The sequence below is a fragment of the Drosophila teissieri genome, chromosome X, assembly GCF_016746235.2.
Source record: "Drosophila teissieri strain GT53w chromosome X, Prin_Dtei_1.1, whole genome shotgun sequence".
NCBI classification, from domain to species: domain Eukaryota; kingdom Metazoa; phylum Arthropoda; class Insecta; order Diptera; family Drosophilidae; genus Drosophila; species Drosophila teissieri.
The window spans coordinates 19878794-19905762 of NC_053034.1; the positions used below are offsets into that span (position 1 = coordinate 19878794).

At 40.9% G+C, this 26969-nt stretch overlaps 2 protein-coding genes across 6 annotated transcripts in view; one reads left to right on the plus strand and one right to left on the minus strand.

Moving 5' to 3' along the window:
• The window catches only part of LOC122625142 (serine-rich adhesin for platelets), a 39561-nt gene extending 17981 nt beyond the window's left edge, over positions 1 to 21580 (minus strand). For 4 of the 5 annotated variants that reach the window (XM_043805068.1, XM_043805066.1, XM_043805067.1 and 1 more), the window contains exons 1-4: positions 21559 to 21577; positions 20222 to 20332; positions 2446 to 3336; positions 333 to 650 (exon numbers count right to left, since the gene is read on the minus strand). In XM_043805068.1, the coding sequence (XP_043661003.1) occupies positions 333 to 650; positions 2446 to 2793 (666 nt within the window). In that variant the 5' untranslated portion in view covers positions 2794 to 3336; positions 20222 to 20332; positions 21559 to 21577. Of the gene's footprint in view, positions 1 to 332; positions 651 to 2445; positions 3337 to 20221; positions 20333 to 21454 lie in introns of all 5 variants that reach the window. The other variant, XM_043805065.1, reaches the window with a different exon arrangement.
• A 941-nt stretch (positions 21581 to 22521) lies between these two features.
• LOC122623311 (kelch-like protein 26) lies at positions 22522 to 26909 on the plus strand. Its single transcript, XM_043802392.1, has 4 exons — positions 22522 to 23080; positions 23972 to 24821; positions 24911 to 25273; positions 25369 to 26909. The coding sequence occupies exons 1-4, from the start codon at positions 22892 to 22894 to the stop codon at positions 25827 to 25829; spliced, it is 1863 nt and encodes a 620-aa protein (XP_043658327.1). The 5' UTR covers positions 22522 to 22891; the 3' UTR covers positions 25830 to 26909.
• Positions 26910 to 26969: the final 60 nt, after the last annotated feature.

Here is a 26969-nt window from a genome sequence, read left to right on the forward strand (position 1 = left end):
ATAGGTGAGTCACGATCCCTTTTATGCTATCACAAGTAAATATACACTTTTTTGGATGTTAATCCGCGATATTTAAAAGATCTGTGATATTTCGGACGAGACACTTTTGTATTACGTTTGCATGAAAGACCCTTGTGTGGCCTTTTTTTTTGGAAAATACCGCTTTTTGTCCGACTTAAGGTCAGACCTTATAAAGATGACCACTTTTTATCATCACACTTTGGGTAAGAAAGCAGTAAACACTTGGCAAAAAAAAAAAAAAAAGTTTTTAGCTCAGGTATTCCGGTGGCCCTGGGGCTGTGGGTGTGGTTGTGGGGTTTGGAGGAGCTTACCATCTGCAGGACATCGCACTCCTTGGGCACCACGTGCAGCGTGAGGACCGCCGGCGTCTGCTTGATCATCGAGACGATGGTGCTGTAGGCGATGCCAGCGATCGGCTGGTTGTTGACCATCAGCACGCGGTCGCCCGTCTGCAGGTTGGCGTAGTGGGCCGGTCCGTTCGCCTGCACCTCTTTGATGAAAATGGTCTCCATCGCTTTCACTTGGTACGGCGGCAGCGACGTCGGCGACGTTGGCTCCAAACCGGTGATCCCGGCGACGCCGACGCTGCTGCTGCTGCCGCTGCTGCTGCCCGCCGCACTGGAGGCTTCCTACACACCAAACGAAACCGAAACAAAAAATAGTTAGTCAGCTGTACGCCTGAGGTGCGAAAACTACGTACCACCCGCAGTAAAGGTGGGCCCTAAGTTTTAAAATAAGAGGGATTATAGAGTATATCCCAATGTCAAATCTTTATAGAGGGATCCTTATAGCAACGATGAAAAAATTATGTCTGCTCACCGATTGGAATCGAAACAGGAAAGTTATACAAATATTTACAGGAATAAATTATAAATTAATCTTATATTTGAAAAAAAAAAGAAAGGTGGTAGCTTAAAAATAAATTCCTGTCTTCTAAAAATTGTAATATAACATTTTCTGTTGCTTAAAGAAAGATGTAAAATACCTACGAATATAAGCAGATACCAGCTGAACTCAAAACAAACACCTATTATTGCGAACGTGACTGTGGGTCGTGAGACAACATTTTGCGAGGAGAGTGTAGATTGGATTGAGTCGCCTTGCGAGCGTCAAGAAGAAGACGAAAAGAGAGTGTGCGAGTGAGACAGAGCGACAAGCGGAGGATGTAATATCAACAAAATAAAAATAAAACGGGCACAAAAAAGTGAAGTGAGCAAAACGCAAATTAGTGCAAAAATAAAAATAAAAGAGAAAGAGAAGGGGGCCCTACCGACATTTGAATACCCTAATCAACATATATAAAAATTATAGTATCACAAAGGGATTATTTGATTATTAGAGTTAATTTTTTGTTTGAGTAAAAATAGTGGTCTTATTTGTAAAGTTATAATTTTAAAATAGCATGGTGCTTTTTAATGATTGACTGGCATACAGAACCTAAAGTTTAAAATTAAGATATTGAAGCTATTAGAAAGAATTTAGTTATATGGAACAACATGTATTGCCAGCGCATTTAGCATTTTGTTATAAAAAATTCAAGGACGACCACTTTTGAATATTGAAATCGGACTTTCAGCATATTTCTTTCAATTAGTCAACATACCCATGAACTTTCGTGCTGGGTATCAGCGTCGCTTAAATGAAAAGCAAAAAGAAAGCAGAAAAAGCAAAAGCGGCCATTTGAATAAGTCGCGCGTGCGCAGCGCTCACGTAACGCCAACGCCGACGTCGACGTCAGCTGAGGCAGCGACTCAGCGTAGTGCGAGAGACAGAAAGAGAGAGTCGTTCACTCTCGCTCTCTCACTTGCACTACCCTTGGGGCCAGGCCAATAGAGTTTTACACGTTTTAACAAAAAAGTTATTAAACTTGTAAACAAATTATAGCGTATTAACAAATAGAGGGAGAACTTTGTGATCAAAACTGATTATGTACAAAAAACAAATAGCATGGTTTTTACGCAACAATTTCCAATAGTTTCTTAATTTGATGTCCTTAACGGACACTTCTATGATGTTTATAATTTGTTTTTATTTCCTAAATTTTTCACCTAAAGCTTGAGAACCCTTCATTGACTTTTTTATGATAAATGTTTGCATTTCACGGTATTTATTTTCCAAAGTGTATTCGCTTTTTGTTTTACTTCGGCACCTACATATGTCCCTCTAAAACTGTCGACATTCTCTGAAACTCTTGGTGCGCTTCGTCACAACGTAGACAGGCGTGCACAGTGATATACTTTATCTATCTATATTCCCCATATCGTTTGAATTCATATGTATATCTCTACCTCTTTATCCTCTGAATTCTCTATATTTTCTTTATCCTCTACATCTTCAATATCATATTATATTGTATTATATCTTTTATACTATATATACCCTCAATCTCTACCTCTTCCCATTATAACCATCATCCCTACTCACCTGTGGCCAGTTGGCCGATACCGATGCCGCCGTTGCTGCTGTCGCCGAAGCCGATGCCGATCCCGATGCCAAACCCGATGCCGATGCCTGGTCATCTTCCGGCGGATAGGCGATGAAGTGGCGCAGCGTGAAGCCGAATCCCTGGTTCGGTCGCCGGCGGATGACGATGAGCTTGGGCTGGATGGAGGAGGCGGCCAGGGCGGCGTTGTTGGCCGCTGCAGCCGCCGCCGCCGCTGCAGCAGCAGCTGCTGCGGATGCCGCTGCTGCCGCCGCTGCCGGAGTCGCCACCGCTGAGGCCGCCTGCGCTGCCGAATGCGCTGCGGCAGCGGCGTTCGAGTTTTGTAACATTTTGTAGCGGGATACTGTGGTTTGAAGGGGGTGTGTGTGGATTTTTAGGTGTTTTCGGGTTTTTTTTCTTCTTGAATTTTGTATTTTCGTGTGTTGTGTTTCGCCTTTTTCTGTTTACACACGCTCCTCTCGCTCTGTTTTGGCGCTCTATCTCTTTCGGTGGCTGGCTTTGTGGCTTGGTGGTTTCGGTTGTTGTTGCCTTTTCTATTTGTCGTGCGGTTGGCTTCTTTTATTACTACGTTATTTTGCTTATTATTTGTTTTTGTTTTTTGGTGGTCAACCTGTTGGTGGCACCCTCATTTGTGTGACGGTGGGTGGGGGTGGCGCTTCACCCCTGGTTCGCCTCTTCTATTTGCTAAACTATTTATCCTCTATCTGCAATTTCGCTTGCGGTCCTTTCTTCGTGGATTTTCCTTTACATCCTACGATAAGTTGCAAATTTTCGATGTGGCTGCGGCACGAGGCCCATCGTACCGATCGATATTACCATAGTACTGCTACTAACTCCTCGTGCTGATCCATCGATGGGTTAACGAAAATCATCTGCAAAAAACAGAAATAAGACTTAGTCGATTATTTAGTGAAACAGAGTGCGACAGTCGATTATTTTTTTTTTTAAAAGGTTTGGCAAACTAATTTGCGCAACAAGGAAATTCGACAGATATTGGTCCTTCGAGCCGAACAGACAGCTTTATCAAAAGATTAGATGCATTAGATTTATAAAAAGATTACTATGTATTATTAGTATGACATAGTGTATAGTCTTTAATCACAATTAGGAGTGTAATTGATACATAATTAATACATCTTGCTTTAAAAACACTTCACTTTTAATTACGTGTGCATTGTGAGCTAAGAACATTTTGTACTTGTTTATTGAAAAACTGATCCTATTCCTTAGAATCCATTAAACATGGTCCAAGCTATCAAATACTTCTGGCATTCCCCGACTCTTAACCCAATAGTTTCAGCTTTCTGAGGCACAGAAGGGGTTAAAATGCGACGAGGCGTGTTACACTTTTTTGACTTCTCATTTGACGGTCAATGTCCAGCACAGAAAACCCCATAGTTGAATCTGTTTTCGGCTTTTTACTGTATTTTTTATGCATTGTAATTAAAGCCGAAAGAGGTTTTTCGTTTTGTTTTTCCTCGCTTTTGTGTCTCGAAGGCTTTGTTTCTTTTTTGCCTTTCTGTCCAACAGTTAAAAGTTAAAAGCACTTAACTAACTGTACTTGGGCATATGCGATGACTTTGGGTCGATCGTAATAATCAACACAGCTACGATGATATAATGCTGTTAGTATCTCTTTCTTCAAAAATAAAACTGAAATTAAGAAGGGTATTAAAGCCGGAATCGCCCTTTCAAAGGGGTTTAGGTTAACGCCCCCCTTTTGGTCGGCAATCCTAGTTTGACATTTTTGTCAAAGAAGATTTTATGTGTAGACTCACTAAAGACGCTAAATAAGTATAATTGTTTGATAAAACAAAATGATAATACTCTGTACATTTGTTTCCTTGCGCAATTAGCATTTTATTGATTAATTGTACGATGTGCGCTTAATTTGTAAAAAACTAAGCTACAGGATGGGTATCAGCCAAAGTGCAGTTTCTATTATACCAATTTTGCAACACTTTAGCTATAGAGCTAGCTAAATTTTTAAATTATTTGAGGATACATTAAGTTAAATGTACCTCTGCGAATTGGTTTTGTTTCATGAACAACACAATTAATACAAATTAATTAGCCGAGCGTTAAGGTCAAAGATTAAAGACCCGTAGGGAAATGTGGCCGAGTATTGAAAGGATTTAATAGGCTTTATGATTTGCAGTATATATATATTATTGTGATTACTGTTTTGTTTGCCAGCTTTATCTCATTGAACGCAATTAAACAACATAAAGAAGGCAAAAGCGACAGCCGCCATAATAATTTGAGCCAAAGCACGTGTAATTACCCCCAAACAGATAGACAGACAAAAACGGATTGTTCAGATAGTAGTCTCTATAATTGCCCCATTGTAATTGCATTGTCAAAGTAGTTTTTTTCTTTATTTTTTTTTTGCGAAAGGGGGAGATCGAGTGTGTCAAGTCACTCAAGGCGATAGACACACAGATAAACCGATTCGGCTGCAGATTACTGAAAATGTGTTAAGTTTTGTTGGCGAATCGTAAGAAATAGCAAACCCAAATGAATGATTGTAAAACACTCTACTACTTGGCTACTGTTAGACCTTGGCCGCCCGTCACTGGTACTGAAAAACATCATATAACGACCTATATCAACTTATCAGCAGCGGCACCGATAATCCATTTGAAGGTTGGGCGGCGATAGCTGAAAACTAAAGATATTTTCCATGGAATGGAAAATTTGCCAGACTAGCAGACCAGAAGCCATCCTACATTTCAATATATGTATATTTTAGGTTTCACCAATAACATTACATTTCTTAACCTATATTTTTTTTAGTTTCCACTTATCTCTTCTCGATTCTCGGACTCTCGGGTTCTTGTTTTATTTTCGTTAAGCTCCATCAATCGAAACCGCCCCCAAAAAAAAAAACCCAACTTTGATTGATGTAATTCTGTGCCTTGTTCTTTTTTCTTGCCGTTGTTGAACAGCGTTTTAATACTTTTACCGCTGCCTGGCTCATTACACGCATGTTCTGTCTTTAATCTTGATTTTTTATTATTTTACTTGCCACGATGTGATTCTGGGTTTTTATCTTTCCTCTCCACTGTACGTAACCCGGTTTTTTCTGTTAAATTCGATTTCAACGGCCGCTGGTAGTGCAAAACAATCAAGTTTATTGTTATCACACGAATTGTTCAGTATTGTCAATAAAAAGCTGGCAACTGAATCCCCTTTTTTGTCGCAATGTCTTTTATTCTGCTCATTATTATATTCCTTTATAATCGAGAGGCGCAATAAAATTCGTAACGGTTCTCCTGATTTACTGCTTTAAAGAATTTGATATCGTATTTTTACCTAGTTTCTCTTACAAAAAAAACATGTCTTAGCCCTGTCTTTAAAATAACTGAGCAGAAATTACGCTGCACTCCATTGAGTAGATTCATTCACTGAAACAAACTTTAATCAATTCTCAGAAATTCTCCTTGTTGGTTTTGTGCCAGTGTCGTTTATTTATTTCAACTATAAACATTACTTCATACTGTATATGTACATATGTATACAATATACAACAATAATATCATTGCACTAATTATGAGAATTTAGAAGGACTCGATATATAAAATTGATTCGCTGTGCAACAGGTATTCAATAGAGGAGAGACTAAACAAATTTTATAATAATATTTAACCTTTTTGGTCATTTTGATTAATTTGCCCTTTGAGAGCTTTTCAAATTTAATGGTGGTTTCAACAAATCTAATCTATAAATTACTCAATTAATGTATTGTGCCTTAAACAGCAGAGTAAGGGGTATGTGGTAGTCAAGGCACTCGAATACATCGTTTTCTATGGTGAACCTTGCTGTACCCATTCACTTGTGGTATTATTTACATGCAGCATTAAATTTAAAGTTCAAATTAGGAAATAGTAAACACACCTCCTGATTTATTAGTAATAAATTATAAATCGATAACTGTTTATTTACTTTCGGATCCCCGTTCCCTCATGTTTTATGATATTTTTTCATTTATGTATGTTTGCACCGTTCACCTGCCATTACAATTTTTTGGGCTATAGCCATTCCCACTCCATATCTGTCGACAGATAAAAGCAGAAAAATATATATGTAGAAAGACATATGATATATGTGTTCATGATAGCCGATAAACGGCTTGGTCGTATGCCCAACTTGGAATCGATAAACAAAAAACGAAGCACAAACCGAGAAATACACACGCGGGGGCATCCAATTACGTGCAATTACATTTATAAAATTTCTTCGGTTTCTTTCTCTCCTCTCCATTAAACAAAAAACAAAAAGAAATTATAGATAAATACAACTATACGTATACGTATTGACTCCATTTTTATTTCTTTGTCTATCAATTTCGCGGAATGGAAGTCGATAAAAAAAAAGCGATATATGCGTCTGTATATAAAGCTGACACGAGAGCGAAACAAAAGTACAATGCAAACAAACAGCGATATCAGCGATAAATCATTCATATGCTGGATCTATATAAAAGTCACTTGCGCACATATATCTGCAAAATAATTGCTGGAAATCGCCTGATCAGTTCGACGATCGGAGAAGGTATTAAGGGCAATATCTTCTTAATAAAAAGGCGTCTACTATTTAAAAGTCTTATTGTGCGTATCGTATACGTAAACAATAAAGTTTTATGGCTTTTAACTGGTTTCTTTACCCATATATGACATCTGACATTTCATAGCATATTAATTGGATTGGAACGAAATAAGAGTTTAAAGGAACTTTGTCCTATAGGGTTGCCAGGGTATCCCCAGGTTTTGGGTGATAATATTTTGATCGTGAGAATGAAGTTAAGTTTCAAAATCATGTACTGATATTGCACGATCTGTAACCCATTGGAACGCCGACCTAACCCAATTGAATCACACACCTTGTAGCTGTAGCTACCCATATCAGATCAAAGGTTATCTCTGCGGCGTGTTCACACCTCTCGCCCCACAAATCCGATCGGAATCCATCAAAAAGCAAGCCGGGGTAACATGAGAAAGTCGGGCCGGAGAATATGAAAAATATTGTGGCAGACGCACATCAAAGACCGATGCCGATGCCGATGCGATCGGATTCGACAAACATCACGCCCGTGTATTATGCACACCGAACCCATATAGCAACCGGTATATAGCTATATACCTGTCCATGAGTACATACATATGTACATACATACATAGCATATGTGTATATACGCGTAGATGTGTATATTGATCTGTCCCCTCGTTATCAGGGGGTTAGAGCCCCTTTGGGGTGCTGAGCGAGAGCCATTCAACTTGTTGCCAAGTGTCGCCGCCACCGATTCGGAATCGGAATAGCCGTACACTTATATGAAAACCAGAAAGAAGGCGAAACAGCCCACCAATACACACCGAAAAGGCAATGTACCCAGGCATTCATGTGTCTTGGCCTGGCGTCACTCACAATTTCAATTTCCATTTTATTTACCCTGGGAAATTTCAAGATCCTGGCTATATTGGTACCGTCCCAGTTCCGACGAGCAGGTCTTTTAACAGAAGAAGCACAAAATTCTGTTTGATGCCATTCAGTAATTTCATAAATTACATAGTTAAATATATTTGAACTAGTGTAATTTCCGAGTAATGTACACTTTTCCTTGGTATAAACATTTAGCATTAGCTTGTTTTACAGGGTGATATGCTCGTCCAAATCTCGACTGTTTCCGATACTTAATTTTGTTGTTACGTTTATTTTCGAATTGTTTATTTAATGTTCTTGCAGCGTCGTTTGTTTGTTTGTGCTATGTGTTTTATGTCTTTCTTTTTCCCTGCTTTTCCTACCGCCAGCGGGGGGCGGCAAGTATGGGTGATGGGCGGTGGGCGGTGAAAGGCAGTGGGAGTGGCAGTGGCGGGAAAACTGTTGGTCCAGCTGAGCGGAGCAAACGCCTTAATAATCTAATTTCTGACAACTGACGGGCAAATCAATAAATGAAGTGGAAAATGGAAGCATTTTCTTCGTCTTCTATCGCTTTCTTCCTCTTCCTCCCCCAAAAGAGATGGAAAATCGATCGAGAACGAGGGGGATATAGATGCAAGAGAGAGAAAGAGTGACAGAGCGAGAGACAAAGAGGGAGCCAGTGCTACCTTGACCTCATTCAACGACCTTTTTATTTGGTGTGAGATGAGAAACGGTGGAGCGCAAGGGGAAGGGGGTCGAGTTCGGAAAATGGGGAAAACTCTCTGCTTGCGTGCTAAGCTTCTTCTTCCTCGCCATTTCCCAGCGCGCCAGTGTGTGCGTATTTTGGGTGCTTAGTTGGCTTGTATTATATCATCATTGAATGGTTCACTAAGAAAATCGAGGAAACCGAGGAACACAAGCTGGAAACAACGCAATCCTGTCCGGGTTGAAAAACTACACAGAGACTAAACAGAGAAGTTCAACAACACTTCCACTTGTCAATTGTTGAAAGACAAATAGACGTGCCTAAAGAATTGCTCACAAAATAATTAAGCACCAAAATGAAGTGAAAAACAAATAAAATTAGTTCAAGGTAAAAAAATAAAATAAATATAACAGTTTAAAACCAACGAATTCGATTCCAACGCCTTCATTTTGAGAGCACTACGAATAATAGGTGTATTAAGAACAATAATCAGAATATATATCATATCATCAATTGAACTCGTCCACCACATAAATGATTCAATCAGTTCAAAGCCTTTTTTATTCAACTAAGTGATTTATCATTGACCCCAGAACAGCTTCCATTTCTCCACAGTGTACCGAACAGCAGCCCAGGAATGTGCATTGCACATTTTGTCACAAAAAAGTACCCAAATTTTGCGGAATATTAGAAAACCTGACAAATTTATGAATAACCTTGAACTGAATTCCGGAAAACGTGGGTTTAGATTAAGGCGCTTGAGGGTTAATGCTGCAACCTTGTTTTATGCTAATGTTTAACTTACCAAACTTGGTTCTAAAATCGTTTCGCAACTAATGCAGTTGCATTAATTAAAATGAACCAAAAATAAGTTAATACATCTTTCAATGATTAATTAAGCGACAGAACCCACATATATGTATTGTTTATTTAAGCCACACGTATGTATTCGGTTTTTTCAATCATTATCTGAATTCTTCGAGTATGATTAATGATCGTTCGTGTAGATCTTTCTTTTCTGGCTCTTTGACAAATGTAATTTAAGCGAATAAATTCGTGTAAACATTGTCGTCTTCCCATGAGTATTTAGTATTCAATGACGTAAACATTTGAATAAGCCCACAGATTTTGCCACAAGATTGTGTCATTGAAAATTAGTATAAGGCGCCCAAGGGAAGTTTTTGCTGATCGTCAGATCTTCCGACTATTAAAACATTAGTACTAAATTAGACGCTCCATTCCCATCACACCCCCAAAACAGCTTTCTCCGATTCCCATTCGATTTCGATTGGAAACCATATAGAAAACCAGCCTAAGAGTAAACGAATACATAAAAAAAGAGGCAGAAAGGCACACACACGAACACACGCGGCCCCAGAATGAATAAACAAACCAAACACTTTTGGAGTAAACAAAAGAACATAGAACAGCAAAAACAGAATATGATATTGTACGCGCGCGTAGCTGATATAAGAACTAAACTTGGGATCCCATGTACTGGCGGTGGAGCCGATGGTTCGCTTCGACCCTTGGCAGCAGCAGAGAAAACGGGGCAAATTTTAAATTAAAGGGGCACAAGGGGATGGGGCACGGGAAGGCACTATGCAAAAACGACCTGCCCCACAATTGCGATTGCCCCTTCCACTGGCAATTATTCAGGCCTCTGACCGATTTAATAGAGAGCTCGCCGAAAAGGAAAAGAGCAAAATGCCAACGCAACTTAAAGCACGCTTTCCGAAATATTAAGGGATTCATGATATAAGTTGATTTTAAAATTCTTCGCTGCTGATAAGCTGTCGGTTTATTAAAATTATATATGATAACAATTTGCCAGCGGGCTGAGAGCATAAGGTCCATATGGCTACACCAATAACACCACTTTCTTTTAGAGTATAAAAAAAACAGGCAAAACGTGAGAGCAGAAATACTTCACATCGTTCATATTGCTCATTGACATGGATTCCCTGGAGTTCAATTGGAACTGAACTTATATGTCGAATTATCACAGACACAAGATCTTTGCACTGACTTCGTTTTATGGAGAATATTCTCCAGTTGGTTGTGCTGTTATTGTGGCAGTTTTCTCTTTATTTTGCTGTCTCCCAAAGTTCATTGGTTTCGGTTTTGGTTTTTAATTGAATTTTTTTTTTCGTTACGTGACCATTTGCATGTTGCAACAGCAATTGCCCCACTATGTTCGGCCTCCATTTCTCAGTTTCTCTGCTGTTGGGTTTCAAATTCAAATTACGGAAAAGCCATACAAAACTAAATTACCGAAAGTTAGTTATTAAATTGCAAAGTCATTTTTCGGTGCATCACAAAACTCAATTAAAGGGGAGGAGCTTCATTATTTTTCCTTTGTATCTGTTTTCAATTTGGTTTGCGAGTAGTTTTAGGCCCTGAACTGAAACTTTGCTGCGGGCTCAAAGTTTGGAGGAGGTGCTGGCTAAACTTGAGGTTTAAAGATTTCCACTTAATGGTTTACAGCATGACTGGAAGTTTTGTCGGTCTTGAAAACAGACGAATGAAATTGTTAGCAGGCCGTAAGACACTATTAAAATATAGAACAATTTTAAGCGAAGGAAACACATCCGATAGCAACACTCCAAGTAAGAGTATTTCTTTGGGGTGGCATAAGTTCATTTTCTGCACTGTAATTCACTGCAATAGTCACCCTTAAACATATGGAAATCCACAGCTCAGCTGGTGCATTATAGGTATTATTATCAGATCACTTGCGAACCCAGAGCAAAAACCCCTAGCTTATCCGACACACTTATCATATCAGTTACGAATCCCGAAAGTAATCCCCTAACTGGCTTCCATTCCATTCCATTCGATTCCATTCCATTCTATTCTGCCTTCTTCTGCCTGGTTTGACAACTTGATGGATGGTTTTCAGCGAACTCTCCAAGGATTATTTCTGACCGATGTAGCAATCCGAAAAGTGTTCGATTCCAATGGGATCTTTGCGGGGTGTTTCAGGGTTGACTTTGCTAATCAGCCTGATTGGATTTGGTTCTAATTCCATTATCTTAAAAGCAGCACTTTGGTTGGGTAGGCCTTAAGTCGAAATTGCAGCAGTTTTAGAGGAAATAGCATTAAATAATATTTCGGCATGCAAAACTGTATTACTTTGATGTTATTAAGAAATGGCTCAGCATTTCAAGTTCCAATTCATCAGTTAATGTGTTATGATTAGTCTTCAGCAGAAAGTTTGCCTCACCTATCGTGTTTCGCTACTAGCCGTTTCGCTAGAAGACTGTCTCGAGTGTTTACTGTACGGGAAAACAATGAAAATCTTGGGGAAAACGCACACGTATTTTCTGGCTTGAAAACATTTACATATGTTCTGGTGGGGGTGTGGTGTATATATTTAATTTCATAATGAAGGCTCCAAGTGCATACTCATGTTAATAATAGCAACGGTCCCCGAACTCGTGCCACCGAACCCCCATTACCACCACCACCCCCTGGAACCACCACCCACTTTTGGGCCCAGATTGCATCCACTTTAAAATCCATTTATGACTGAAAAGCAACAAAGGGTGGCGCAGAAGTTCGGATTGGACTTTCAGCTTTGGCTTCTGGGGGTTTTTCCAGCTTTTTCTTTTCTGTTTTTTTTTTGGGATCGAGGGTTGGTTTCACCCCCTGAGGGGGCTCTGGGTGGTTCGGGGATTTCCCCGCCCTGCTCATTTCACGCATGCAAAGGGAATGGGAGTCCCCCGGTGCTGAAACCCTTCGTAATGAGTATTCAAAATGCAATTCACAGACTAGGGGAGTGTGGATATTGGGTTTGGGTTTGGGATTGGGGGTAAACAGGAAGAGGGTTGCATATGTGTCGCTCGAGGGTTGCAACTTGCAACCATATGCATAATCCGAAGGATTTATGCAGAGCTACAAAACAGGACATAAACCGTATATCACACAAATGCTGTTTCTTAATGAAACCACTTTAAAGGAATCAAGATCGAATAATATGAGAATAAAGTGCCTATACTTGTTGCCACAGTAATAGGAAAATTCTTACTCTTTATACACTTTAAGGTTGATTCACTGAAATACGTTTGTATATTTTACTCTATTAATCTAACACTGTTATTATTATTTTTCCAGTGCACACAGAGGTTAGAGGGGCACCAATCGTTCCCCTCTAACATAATTTTATTTATTTTTTATTGTTTAATTTGGTACAGTTTCGGATGTAAACGAAAAGCCTTCGGGGCCTTTCATGAATTGGATGCAACTCGGTCTTCCTCCCCCAATCTTCTCCTCCTGCGCCGCTGTCTCTTTCACTTGCAATCGCTTGGCTGCAGTTCAATGCAATTTGCAAATGCAGGAGGAGAGCAGAAGGATGAAGCTGTCTCACGGAATTCTACAATGATGTACCCTTTTAGTAAAGCGTGATAAAGTATTTACTTGCGAGCGACCATCGCAATTGCGATTACTAAATAAACACAGGTGTGTTCGATGCATTCGTTTGAAGAGCACTGCATTAAAACTTTTGAGGCGAGCACAATGGATAAACTTTTGTACTTGGTGTACTTTTTCTGAATAATTGTTGATAATGTTTTGAAGTGAAAGCCCACTGTATTCTTGGCTTTTAAGCCCTGGCTTCCTCGCTTTTTTTATTTTGTATTTCTTATTTTTTTTGTTATTACACATGGGGAGGACCCAGAAAAAGAAAGAGACGGAGACGGAGAAGAAGAAGCGGGGAGAAACCGAGGGACAGACAGAGAGAGAGAGAGAGAGAGAGAGAGAGAGAGAGAGAGAGAGAGAGAGAGAGAAAGAGAGGGAGACAGTTCAAGGACCAGGCCACAAAACAGGCCGCAAAAAGCATCGCAAACCGGCTTCAGTTTCAGCTTCGAAATCAAGTGACTGCCAAGTCACAGCTACACAGAAAACAATTACTCAATTTTGCTTGCATACAAAACAGAATGAAATAAAATGTATAGTCGGTATTTGTATGCATGCACACATATGGAAAAAATATTTACATTGCTTACAACGTTGGGAATGTACAAATGTTTCCAGTGTATACATAAAGATACACAAAGACGGCGAAAAAGAAGAAGCAGGAGCTGCAACTTCAAGGCTCCTTGACTTGTCATTGTTGTTGTTGTTATTATTGTTATCTGTCGCATCCTCCGCAAAAGTCGTTACATTGCGAAAATAGAGAAGTCTGAGGGATTCGGGGGGAACGGAAGAACGTGCGAGAGGGAATGAGAGAGGAAGAAGGGAGAAGAGCAGAAAACCCTGCAGAAGAAACGGAAATTGCACACATAAAGAGATGTTCCCTTTCTTTCGCATCCTTCGCTATCTCTCTCCCACCAAGCCAAGTTCAAGTATACACTCGAAAAAGAGTCCATGTCCTACGAAACTCCCCTTGGCGGTACTCAAACAGTTTGGCCTGAAAGTCAATATTAGCAACTAAACGCGAATTCTTCAGCATCGGAACAGCAGCATATCTTTTGGCTATCATATATGATACAAAACTTAAGTTCAATCGCTTGCAAAGAATGCAAGAATGATTAGATTCTGCCAGATGCTCTAGCACCTTGTTTCCTTAGAACTCCACTGCCAAATGATAAGGTTCAACTTTGATTAGATTGCAACAAAGAGTGCTATGTGCCTAACCCAATTATTTTGCACTGTGCAGCGAGGGATTTTCCCTACTTCACTGCGATAGATGCGAATGCAATTGGCAAAAGCTTTTATCTATTGATTCATTTAAACGTAATTTCCTGTGCGCTCCAAGGGGCAACTGAGCAGAGGGACGAGGAAGGAAATCAAGTTATCTGCAAGATGCAATCCTCGCAGAGTGAATGCAATCTACTTTGCTGAAATCGAATTGAGATTATTGAATGAGGTGGGAAAGCGGAATGGGCCAAATGACTCAATCGAAATTTCGGAGCATTAACTTTCGATCTAAAACAGCGTTTTCCTGCGAAAATTACGCCACTGGTCATGAAGCTCCAGGTTTGGGAAGTATATGTTGCAACTTGTTACTATTTAGTTGTGCCCTGCAAAACCCATTCATAATTCCTTTTGCCTTTGCACTTTCATTCAACCGCTAGAATTGCGCGGTTGGCTTCCTTGGGCGTGGAGCTTTTCCCCTTTTCCGCCCCCATACTTTAAGTGTCAGCCGCACAAGTAGCAGCCCCTTTTCACCGAATTTTCCCAGCCCGCTGCTCTTGACAATGTCGATCGATATTTGACTGCCCTGCAGCTGTGCTTTCCGCCTTTTGTTGCTGCTGCTGTCGCTCGATGTCACCGGTGAGCATTAACAGTTAACAGAGCCGGCTACTGTCGCCGTTAAGCATACACTGAGCGAAATGTGCGAAATACACAAGCTCCTCAGCTGCAGTGCAACTCGGAAAAAAGGCGACCAAAGTGTACTCAGTACTTTCGGCCTTGAAGGCATTTCACTAAACAACACTGATACAAATTAAATTGGTAGTAGCGAAACTCTTCAAGTGTTGAAAAGTTATATGTGTTATACAAATATGAACTGCATGGGAGTGACTTAAAATCACTCGAAAGTGTCTAAAAGCATGCTATAAATAAATATAGAACTTGTACACTCAACGAAACTACAGGCATACTTTTCATATACTTGTTTACCAACCGATTTAGTTGCACTTGCAAATAATTCAATTATGATTTGATCTAAAAACATAACGAAGTCTCTCAAAGTAAAGGTAAAAACACGAGCTAATAAATTAAGAAATTTAGAACTGTAGAACATATGTTTTTAACGGTTTCTTACACTGCACACCTGGGCTGTTTTGTGACTTTGCTCGTTGTAGTCAAGTGCTGTCCTCCAACGCATTGGCGTTCTGTTGTTCTCCGCTATCGCCCAATGCTACTTCACACTCCGTTCCCCTCCTCTCCCCCCGTGCTCCACCACCCGTTTCCACGATACTCTGTTTGTTCAGTTTGTCCGAGTGTTGTACTTTTTTGTTTTTTGTGTACCCTAGAGTCGTTTGATTCTGTGTACTTTGAGATCGGGTTGGTTGCCACTTCGTTTTCAACGTTTCTAGTTTTCAGAAACATGCGAATTATTTATAAAACCCAACTAGTTTATAGAACTACCAATTCAAAACAATATAACATCAATGTAAATGTGAAAGTCCTGGAAATCCATCTGCCTGAAACACACTTTTAAAGAGTAAAAGGTAGTGTATTCGAGGAGTTTCCTTACACGTTAGCCCAGGCACGGCTGTTGTTTTTCCCTGTGCTGCCGACTTGCTTTATGATAAGAGGAAACGGCTGGCAGGCAGAAAGATAGCACATAGCCGCCCACTCTGCGCCCGTCGCACGTGTCGAAAGCACCCACCACCCACTCCACAGAAGCCAGGCAACCAGCCATCCACCCAACCACCCAACGACCCGGCAACCCGAACCACCTAAAACAGAGGCCAGAGATAAAATGACAGCAGCAGCAGCAGGGCCACAATCATCAGGATAATCACAACGCTCGAGTTGATAATGGCGACGTTGATGAGTCTGAAGCTGAGTTGAATCTGGATTCCGGCTACACGTTAATAAATAACCAGATGCAGCTACTTATAAGCGTACTTTCTGCTGGATGACTGATAAAAGTATGTGTTTTCTTTCAAGAATTCATTCTTATATTCATTTAAGGCTTCACTTGCCAGTTCATTTTAGAATTTCTAATTATCGTTCCAGTATTCATTCGTATATTCACCTAACTCTTCATTTGCCAATTCATTTTAGAGTTTATTCATTCATTTCTTTCATATTTGTACCTTTTATCTATTTAAAAACACATTTTAGTTTGACTATCAGGGAAACTTGCTATTTTTCGTCCAGTGCCGCAGTGGCAGTCTGGTGACGGACTGCTTCCTGCTGCATTTCCTTTTCGACTCTTCCGGCCTTTGGCTTTCGATTGGGGCGTGAAATGTAATCACAAGGTGGACAAAGCCCAATCACCAGGCACCCTTTTACCTGGGGGAGCCACCTGAGAATTGCGAGGACACACGGAAGGTGTCCGATGCACTCGACACTGGTAAGTGGTAAACAAGCCAATCCCCAAATCCCAATCAGAGTGGTGCCCCCCTGCCATTGCCATTTCCACTTCCATTTCCATAGCCATTCACTCGAATGCGAATTCTCGTTTCCCCTGCAATTTGCTTGCTCAATTCATTTTTCAAGTACCGCCCGACTGTTTTTGCAATTGGCTTTAGTTTACTTTCGGCCAGGCGGCGATGTGATAAGGCAAAGCAAAGACAATTGCGCCAATGACGACGATTTCAGTGCGTTTGCACTTCCCATTAGTCCGTCAATATCAATATCAATATTAATATTAATATTAATATAAATACTAATTTGGAGCGATGCACCAGCTCTATCTGGAAACTTGTTTCAACTCTGCAGAGGGAACACTCATGTACAGACAACATTACACATATATGTATACTTTGAATTTGATGAAGCCTCAAAGGTATAGTGTTCCAGGTGTTATGGTTAAATATAAATGAGTTGTCTTGAAAAAATATCTTAGCACACTTCAGCAATCTATGCGCTTTAATATGACTTGCTAATACCAATACTTTGGTCAGCTAATATCTTGATTAAAGCTGTGGCCCCCAACAAATGTTGTTTAGAATGCCAAGTGGCTCGGCAACCGATAAAATATGTTAAATATTTTGTGTAACACTCGGCGAGTTGTTCTTGCTGGTCCCCATTTCCGGTTTTGGCGGAAAAAGGGGGTGGCACTGGGCGGTAACTCGTTTGCTCTAACAAATTCGATTGCTTTCCGTCGCACTTGTTATTTCTCTGCCGCCGAAGTTCCATTTCCATTTCCACGTTCAGCAGTTTTGTCATTTCATTAGAAACCTATGTACATACTTGCTCTTCTGTTATCGCGAATCGAGAAGAACAAGAGCTCGGCGCGCGAAGACAGTGAATAATAATAAACGGCGACGACCTTGGCATTCTTTTTTCAAGTAACAACAAATCTGGAGTACTGGAGTAGGGCAAAACGAAAAACAAAATAAGTGCAGTGATAGCGTAGCATTTGCTTAATCGGTCAGGCGAATGAAGGCACTGATTTTAGGTAGTGGGTGTGGGACTTTCGCAATGATCGCCAGTGAAATAGGGAGTGCCCCGAGTAACTTATAAAGCTCACTGCTTATAAAGCAACTTAAATATAAATAATATTGAAATTGAGAATATTATTCTGATCTCATCTGTGCGACATTAGTTATGTCATCTCGGCGTTTTCGCCGCCGCTTTCTCGTCATGCGACAACAAGCACGGCAACAATAACAAGTTGTTAATTCTAGTATTTAAATTGTATAACGTTGTAATTTTCACGCGACTTGCAACAAAGCCAAACAAAGCAACAAAAAGAACAATGACTAGCCGTTGACAAATGTTTGAGCTTAATTAACCGACGACCAGCAACAACAAGTGAGTAATAGATTGCAAAAAAAAAAGGGGTAAGTAAATACACATGTAAAAACGAAGTGCATGGCTCATGGGGTGTTGCAGCGCTCGAATTGCACTGCATAAAACTGAAAAAGAGAAGAGATACTAATTTATTGGTTTATGCAGATGTTATTTTGCAGATCTGCGAGTACCAACGTTTCTCCTCGAGCCCTACAATCTGATTTTTCGGAGGCCCACTGTACTGGTAGAGTGAAGCCCAGTCTGCGGCCACCACCCCTCGACAGCTCTCTTCCCTTGAACTCTAATCCCCTCGCGTTGGCCTCCGAGATCCTATCTGCCCCCGACTTCCATTCTCTTTGAACACACAGCCATACATACATGTGTATGTACATATTGCGCGGCTTTTTTGGGTGCAGTAATTGCAGTGCATTTAATTTCCCATCCCGAACGTGGCCGCCTTGAAACCACGACCAAAACAAAACAAAAGCAATAGCAACAGCAACAGCAATAGCAACAGCAATGAGCACACGAAAAGAGTCAACAAAAATATTGTAATAAAAAAGAAGGTTAATCAAGCGGCTTGGCTCGGACCCGAGTTCGTTTCCCCCACTTTGGGTTAAGGCGGCTCGTGCTCCGGCCGCTGCCACTAGGCTTAAAGTTGAGGCAGAAGGTGAAGACAGCGGTTCCCAGGCCCCCAGCCCCGTCCCTACACTGCGAGAAAGGGCTGGGCACCTCTATTTCGCATTGCCAATTAAATGAATCTCAAAATACTCCCATTGACACCGAAGTAAGGTAAACTGCAGGTTGTCATTCGCTATTTAACCATACTCTTACAGTTTTGAGCACAAGATTTCCAAAAACCCTATTGATCCAACTTTTCAGACATATTGGGTTCCTTGGGGACGTCGTTTTTTAGCAAATATGTGAGCTAAATTAATTGTGAGTTCGATAAGCATTTGTTTCTTCGCGTGTAACTTCAAGGTTTTATGTAATTTTAGTTTGTTGCTGTTTCGTTCCTCGCCCCTCTGGTTTTCTTGTGTTACTTTTGCTTCTTGCGTGTTGACCAAGACACAAAAAATTGGAAAACAAAATACAAAATAACATTAACCCATGGAGAGGCAATAACAGTAACAGTAACCAAAGTCCGGCGCATAAAGTTGAGTTTTCTTACAATTCGTGATTCGGTCCGAGTTCGAGCTCCAGCTGGAAATGCCCGTTATTATTGGCCGGCATTTGGGGGGGAGGGGAGGAAACACGTAATGGACTTAACTATTGTTGCAATAATTGCCAATTGGGCAACGTAATTCTTTGCTCATTATACATAATTATCTATTGACTTTTACCATTTGCAGCAGAGGTGCGTGTGCTCCGATTGTTTATGTGTTTATTTGCCCATTGTCCTCAAGATCGGGGCAATGTCAACGAAGTTAAATGGCAAAATGGTAAGATGGTAGAGGATTTGGGTAAAAAGTTTGGCGAAAGTGTCCGATAATTCCACTGCGAAATGGGAAAATTTAAACCCGATAAGTATTGATTGCAAATTACAGAGGTATAACGAAAATTATCCTGCAACTTTTAAGTGGTCTCTATTTGGCAATATCTTTGTATCCAATCAAATAATGCGGTAATTTGGGAATAATTTCAGTAATTCCTTCCTTTTTGTTATTTCATCAATACGTTTTCATATTTTTCATGTTAAGCGAATATAGTATATCATTTTGAAAACTATATCAGTCAGTTAAGAACCTAACAGTGTTTTTGAAGTTCGAAAAAACTGTTAAGGGTTAAAATTCCTATAAATTTAAATTAAATAAATTGCAACTAGGCAGCAAAGAAACCAAAAGTAGTTCTGCAGATTTAAGGATGAACCACTTTTTCTAGTAAGAGCAGGATGCTCTTCGTCTTCTCTCAGCCGCTCTCTCTGCGAATTCTCGCAGAAGAATTCTCCGCAGAGAGGAAATAAAAGAGGCCCAATAAAAGAGAGAAGGGAGCCTGGAACGTAAACAAAAAACAAAAAAAAAACCTAAAAAGCAGGAAGACAACTTTCGCTGCTGGCGTACAACGGGAAATGGAAGACGTGGAAGTTGGGAACAAGAGCAAGAGAGCAATAAAGAGAGTGCACAAAACGGGGCGATAAGTGCCGATTCTTCAATTGTTATACTGTTTAGATTTACACAACATTTTTATGAAATAAACAAAAAGCATATGGTACTTACCAAAAATCTAGGAAGATTGTTCTCCCTTTTTGACTTTTTTCTTTTACACTTTTTTGTCGCTTGTAGGCTTCTTTTGTTTGTATATTTATGCTTTCGTTTTAGTTTTGCAAACTAGAAAAAACACAACCAAAATGGTGAAGAGCTGATAAGGCGATTTATTGTTTGTTTATTTAAGGACATTCCACAATCCTTCCCTATTCTTTCCTCTCGTTTCTTTTCCCTCGCCTTTCTTCTTCTTATCAATGAAACGTGAGTCAGTGGCAGCCAAAAAAAAAATCCACAATGGTGGTCAAAATAATAGCACTTCAAAGGGCATTCCACATGTACTGATATCTCGGTATTTTGCAATTTATTGCAAGAAAAGTGGTAAAGATTGCACTCTCTTACTTTCGTGACATAAGCTTATCCACTTTTAAGATACTAAAATATATAAATTTTTTTAAAGAATCAAAAAGGCAATTTCAATTATGTATGTCAGTGAACGCGATGCTATTGATACTATTATCGTAACCTTAACTGTGTTTTATGTTTTCCTTGTGGACTTTTTTGTTTTGCTTTATTTTTTGGGTTCTACACGTTGCCGACGTCGCAGTCGCCGTCGCTGCTGGCAGTTTCCTCATGTGGCGCGCAGCACACACACACACACACACACACACACACACACACGCACATACCGCACATAAACACAAGCACACACACACACACCTACACGGCTTCTTTTCTTTTTCATTTCTTTTCTTTCCTTTCGTAATTGCTCCGCTTTTTTGCTTCTTCTTTAAGGTTGCAGCGTGCGGGAAAGAGAAAGGGACAAAAAGAAACAACAGGGCGACAATTTTATTTGTGCCTGTGCAAAAAAAAAAACAACAAAAACATAGTGAATATCTTAATTTCATGCACGTTGCATTTTGCATTCCAATTTGTTGTTGTTGCCGCTTCTGCTTATGCTTCTTCTTCGCCATTTGACTGTTGCTTTCTTTCGTTGTTGTTGTCGTTTTTGGCGTCGTCGGCGGCGGTAACCAAATAAACTAATTACTTTAACTAACGAATAACTAAAATGTTTGCCGAATTCGATGTGTGCTTTCTTTCGCCTTGCATCGCTTTTTGTATTTTTTGTTACGCCTTGTACACATTTATCGCTTGCTTTTTACTTTTTTATTGCACTTTTCGCCTTTTTCTTTTCACAAAAAAAAATTCACGCCACACGTTTGTTGTTGTGGTTTCGCCTGCACTTACGCTGCGTTAATTACTTATAATTCACAATACAATTAAGCGATCGCGCGCGCGCCGTCTACACTTTCGGCCAAATTACAACTAATTAATTGTGTGTTTTACTCTACTTCTTGTTTTACTTGCTCCGCTTTCCACTCGATTTCGTCCGATGTGATTTTCGAGTGACCAGACCAGTCGAGTAGAGATGGAATACGGCCGATGCTCATGCATATATCGATGTTTTCACCGGACTCTTATCGATTCCGTGCAGCAAACTATCGGCGTTCGTTGCGATATCACCACTATGCACCACTTTGGGTATTTGTCAACACTGGATACAAACGATACTTGGAGTAAAAAATCAGAATAATTTTATTTACCCGCTAAACCAGAATTTCGTTCCGAAAAAAATTCAATAAAAAGAAATAACACGCGAAATATATTTAGTACGAGGAAGGAAAGCATATATTTTTAAAAATGCATTTGAAAAACTGTATGCCCGACTGACCAACGCACTGATATTACAAATATTGTATCCATTTAGATCACTCAATTTAACAGGCTTTTACTGTATTTAAATTACTTTTAAATGTAAAAGACATATTCTGACAAGAAACCACTAGTTATTGTGCAATACTTCAATATTTCGAATGGTATTCTCTTTGAACGCTTTATTTTTAAGCGTATTTCGTTTGTTTAATATACACTTTTCTGCTAATATTGTAAAAAATATTGTTAAAGTGCCAAAAAACATAAAGTAAATAACTTAGCAAAGAATAATTTAACTAATATCATTGCAAATCATTTTAAGTGAAACTTAATTTTAATCATTTAATTTTATATGCTAGCATTCAAATATTAAAGGGGATAATCTCGATTTCTAGGCTTCCAAATCCAACTTGCAGGAAAGCTCTAATACAAATCTTTTAATTTGCATGCTTTCCCTTTTCCCAATTATAAAGATTTACTTGATATCAAAGCTATTTAAATAATTTCAAATGATCGCGCCTCTCAATCGATAGCTAGTTGCGCATCTCTGGCGGTGCTGACCGATTTGGCAGCACAAACGTCAAGAGAAGAAACGTCAAAAACGAAAAGTAAAAAGTCGAAAGAAACAAAAAAGAAGCAAAGGGGCAGCAACAAGCAAAGAAAACGCACACGAAATTTTTGTCTCCGCTCGGGCTTAGTACTAATTTATATCATTTTCTGCGGATATTCACCGTTGAACGGTGCAGAGTTCGCCAACTAACGGTTTGTGGACAGCTGGCCGCGAGTGTAAACAGAACGTGCTGCCCTCTCGCTCGCACTCGCACGCGCATTCGCACTCGCACTCGCACCAGAAGCTCAGTCATCTCAAGAATTTCTTATCAGACGGATTCCCCAACCTTGGGCCCACATAGGTGCACAATTGGGTTAATAGCCCGCGCTAATCTATAGTCCGTTCCGAAAGAGCACAGCGACATGGCAGCGACGCCAGCGCCAGCAGTGACGCCGGCAGCGACGGCGACGTCGACTGCGGCGAAAACTCCTGCGAATCCATCGAATCCCTTGTCCCCCGAGGAGGAGACCCTTCTGCGCGGCCTCAACAAACTGCGCAACGAGGAGAAACTCACGGACGTCACCCTGATCGTCGAGGAGCACCGATTCAAGGTAGGACCCAGTACCCAGATCCAAACAAAACCCATTTGGAGCAGCGCCAGCTCCAGAGCCAGCTACAGAGATCGTGGCACATCTGTGGGATCAGCTGAGCTGTGATCGCTGGCGGTTACGTATTGCCCCATGCCACATTAGGTGCAGAGGCACATCTTCGAAGGCAGCTGGAGTGCAACGGGCACCTCTCATGGTTGGGTTGCACAAGAGTGGCTGCCAAAGTGCGCATAGCAAGTATGAATAGCAAGTATGCATAGATTATCTTTGAGAGCAACTTGGTTATGATTAGGCTAGGTTAGTTATGGCACTGCCTTCAATGGCTGCGCATAGGACAAATAGAAATCGAACTAAACCGGATTGTTCGCATCCTAAACTCGACGGTTTGGCAATTTGGACATTTGGCCATTTGGCGAGTTCGTGTTAATTATAAATCAAAAACCACGAAAGCATAAGGTGACCAGTTATAGGGTTAGAGTGGTAAGTGGTAGGCGAACCGATAATCGTGGCCACCAAAAAAGCTCATCTTTACTTTCTCTTGCTAATAATACGAAACGAAAACAAATTGGCGACACAAATTGATGTGTTTCTGTGTTTCTGCCGATGACGCATTTTCTGCGCGCTTCCTATACTCGTAAATGTTTAGGGATTCCCGGAATCGGATTCATATTTATTCATATGTGCATATACATATTTCCAGAAAATTCATAGGAATATTTCATTATATAGATCTTTTTAAATCTGATTTTCAACGTTTTTTGAAAATAGTATGGGAATTTACCAGCGTTTTTGGTTGCAAAGGTAGCTATTTCGAAAACCTACGAGTATAGTAGCATTTACATACTTCTTATTTGCCATGTTTCCCAAGTAGTTAACAAAATTATTCACTTGCAGGCTCACCGCGTCGTCCTGGCGGCCAGCAGCGACTACTTCTGCGCCATGTTCGCCGACTGTGCCATGATCGAGTCGCGCAAGGACGAGATCAATCTCTATGGGATCACAGCGAGGGCCATGGGCTCGATCATCGACTACATATACACATCGATGCTGGAGCTGAACTACGATAACATCGAGGAGATCCTGGCGGCAGCCACACACGTCCAGGTGCGCGAGGTGATTGAGCGATGCACGATCTTTCTGGGCGCAAAGATCGAGATGGAAAACTGCCTGGCCATCGCGGGAATGGCCGATATCTATGGGATCATGGACTTGTCCGAGCGGGCCCACCGCTATATGTGCGCTCACTTCGAGGAGTTCGCGACCACGTCGGATTTCAAGGAAATGAAGGTGGACCAGTTGCGCTTCATCCTCTCCAGCAACTATCCCATCGACGTGGCCGAGCAGGATCTGGTGCGTCTGGTGTGCAGCTTTGCAATCGAACAGCAGCTGGAGGAGAACGCTTTGGGGGATCTGCTGAGGCTGATCAACTGGCCGCACATTAGCTATAAGTCCCTGGACGAACTGAGGCACATGAACTGCTCGCTGGACGAGGGAAAGCAGCTGCAACTGCCCACCACCTATTACAATCGAATCAAACAGGAGTACATGGGGCGCCTGCTCAACGGAGTGGTCCCCCTAAAGGATCAATCACTGCCACAGGGACCAACTAACATGCGGGGCATGGAGCTGTGCCTGCTCAAGATCGGCGGCTTCGAGTGGAAGGGACTGACCAACGTGATAATGTGCTTCTCGCCAACGAAAATGAATTGGTTCGAGTTGACTGCCATTCCGCACATCGATCAGTGTAAGTGACATTCGAATTGAGATTGATTATTTTTGATCAGTTAAGCTTCTTCGGTCGTACTATTTCATTCGTGTTCTTTTGCATTCCAGGCAACTTTGGCACTGCCGTTCTGAACAACAAACTGTTCATCGTGGGTGGAGCCTACGATGTCTGTCTAAAGGAGTACATCCATCCCTTTGGCTTCTGCTACTGTCCGCTCAGGAATACCTGGATGACCATAGCACCCATTCAGCTGGATCGCTGCCGCTTCTCATTGAACGCTGTGGGCGATCAGCATCTCTATGCTGTGGGCGGCATTCTGGACGATGATAACTCCGAAGAAGCCCTGCGCATGATCTCCAACGTGGAGCGCTACGATATCGCCCAGAATGTATGGACCTATATGCCCAGTCTGCAGGAGAATCGCAGTCAGCATGCCGGCGTCGTTGTGGGCGATAAGCTGTACATCTCTGGTGGGTTTTCACGATGCAAACGATGCATAGTTTACAATTAGTGGAAGGCGTTTGAGTAAAAGGTCATATTTTATTGTGCTTTTCTCATTCAACAGGTGGCGTCCACTTGGCCAACATATTGGCGAGCTTGTGGGTGTTCGACACGAAGACAGAAGTCTGGCAAGAGCTGGCCTCGATGCCCACGCCGTGCTGCGACCACGTTTTGGTGGCGGTGGATAACCGAATCTATGCCTGCGGCGGATGGCACGAGAGTTTGACGGAGTCGCGGGTTCTGGTGGAGCACATCTATGCCTACGATATTGAGAGCAACACGTGGAGCGTGGAGACGCAGATACCGGCCCCAAAGTTCTACTCCGGCGTGACTGCGATGGGCAGAACCATATTCTTTGTGGGCGGACTGGACTCTACGGAATCGATTGATCGCGCCAGTGCGGAGACAATGGCCTACGACTTGGATAGCAAGGAATGGTGGCGCGAGAAGGACTCGTGGGACTCGCCCAACGATGTGTGGGAATCAACGTGCGTGGCCATCTATGTGCCCATGTGCGATTTCTAACTGATGTCCCACCAAGCCTCCAAGCCTCCATTTCCACCATCCTCCCCATCGAATTTAGCGATTCTCATTATATTTTTATAAATGTATACATAGTATGTGTAGCTAGCGTAGACCTATGTACATGCGAGATTTTGTGATGACTGCAGTGACAAAAATGTGCCAAGCACGGCAACGAAACATGTTTAGACCGTATATGCCTTAATTTCGCTCTCGAACGAATATACAGATAATGCTAAATTATTAAATAACACTTAATTAACTTGTATAGACCGCGTATGCCTTCATTTCTCAGTTGATTGATAAGTCAGAGCTCGAAAAATAGGGTTTTATTTGTGTGATCCTTTGATTGCCCTGATTATTTCATCATAGGCAAACATAAAAGATAATTGTCTATGTGTTTTAAAATGCAGTAAGTTTTTTGTAGAAGGCGCTATGTTGTTATGCATGTCTTGTAAATATATGAAATAAGAAAGTTTGTAAACTAGAGTTCACGGTATCTAAAGATTTACGTCAAGATTAAATCGGTATCAGCTGTAACAATTTTCGCGAGAGAAATTTGTCTATTTGTAATTTGCGTTCTTGCACAACTGTTTACCTTTTGCTCATCAAATTGGTGTATTGCACTGAATTGTTTTTTTTTTTATGTTTAAAGAACTCGATCAATTATTCTGATAAATTTGTTTTACGCAGAAAACCTTTTTAACGAGCTCTGATAATAGTGAGTGTAAAATAAGTAGACCATGTACTTAATTTGTATAAACTAGAATTAGTTCGTTCCTAAGTCTGGACTGTTCTTCGTCGAGCCGAAATCACTCATTCATTAATTTATTTTTTTTTATCATCAAAGTGATCCACACTTAGGTTTTCAAGTTTGGAATCATCCCCATTCGAGTAAACACTAAAAGTTGTATTTCCTTGCAATTCTAAAACAAGGACACTGCCTAAGTTATTGAACTAAAACGTTCTTCGTTGAATCGACGATAATAGGAAGGACCTACTAGGTTTACAGTTTGTATAAAGAATTTATTACTCAGTATTTAAGGTCGTCGGCAATAAATAAAAACACTAAATCAATCTGAATTCAGCGCGTTTTTCTTTTGGCCTACATGTACTGGACTTTTGTGAATAAAAAAGGGGCGC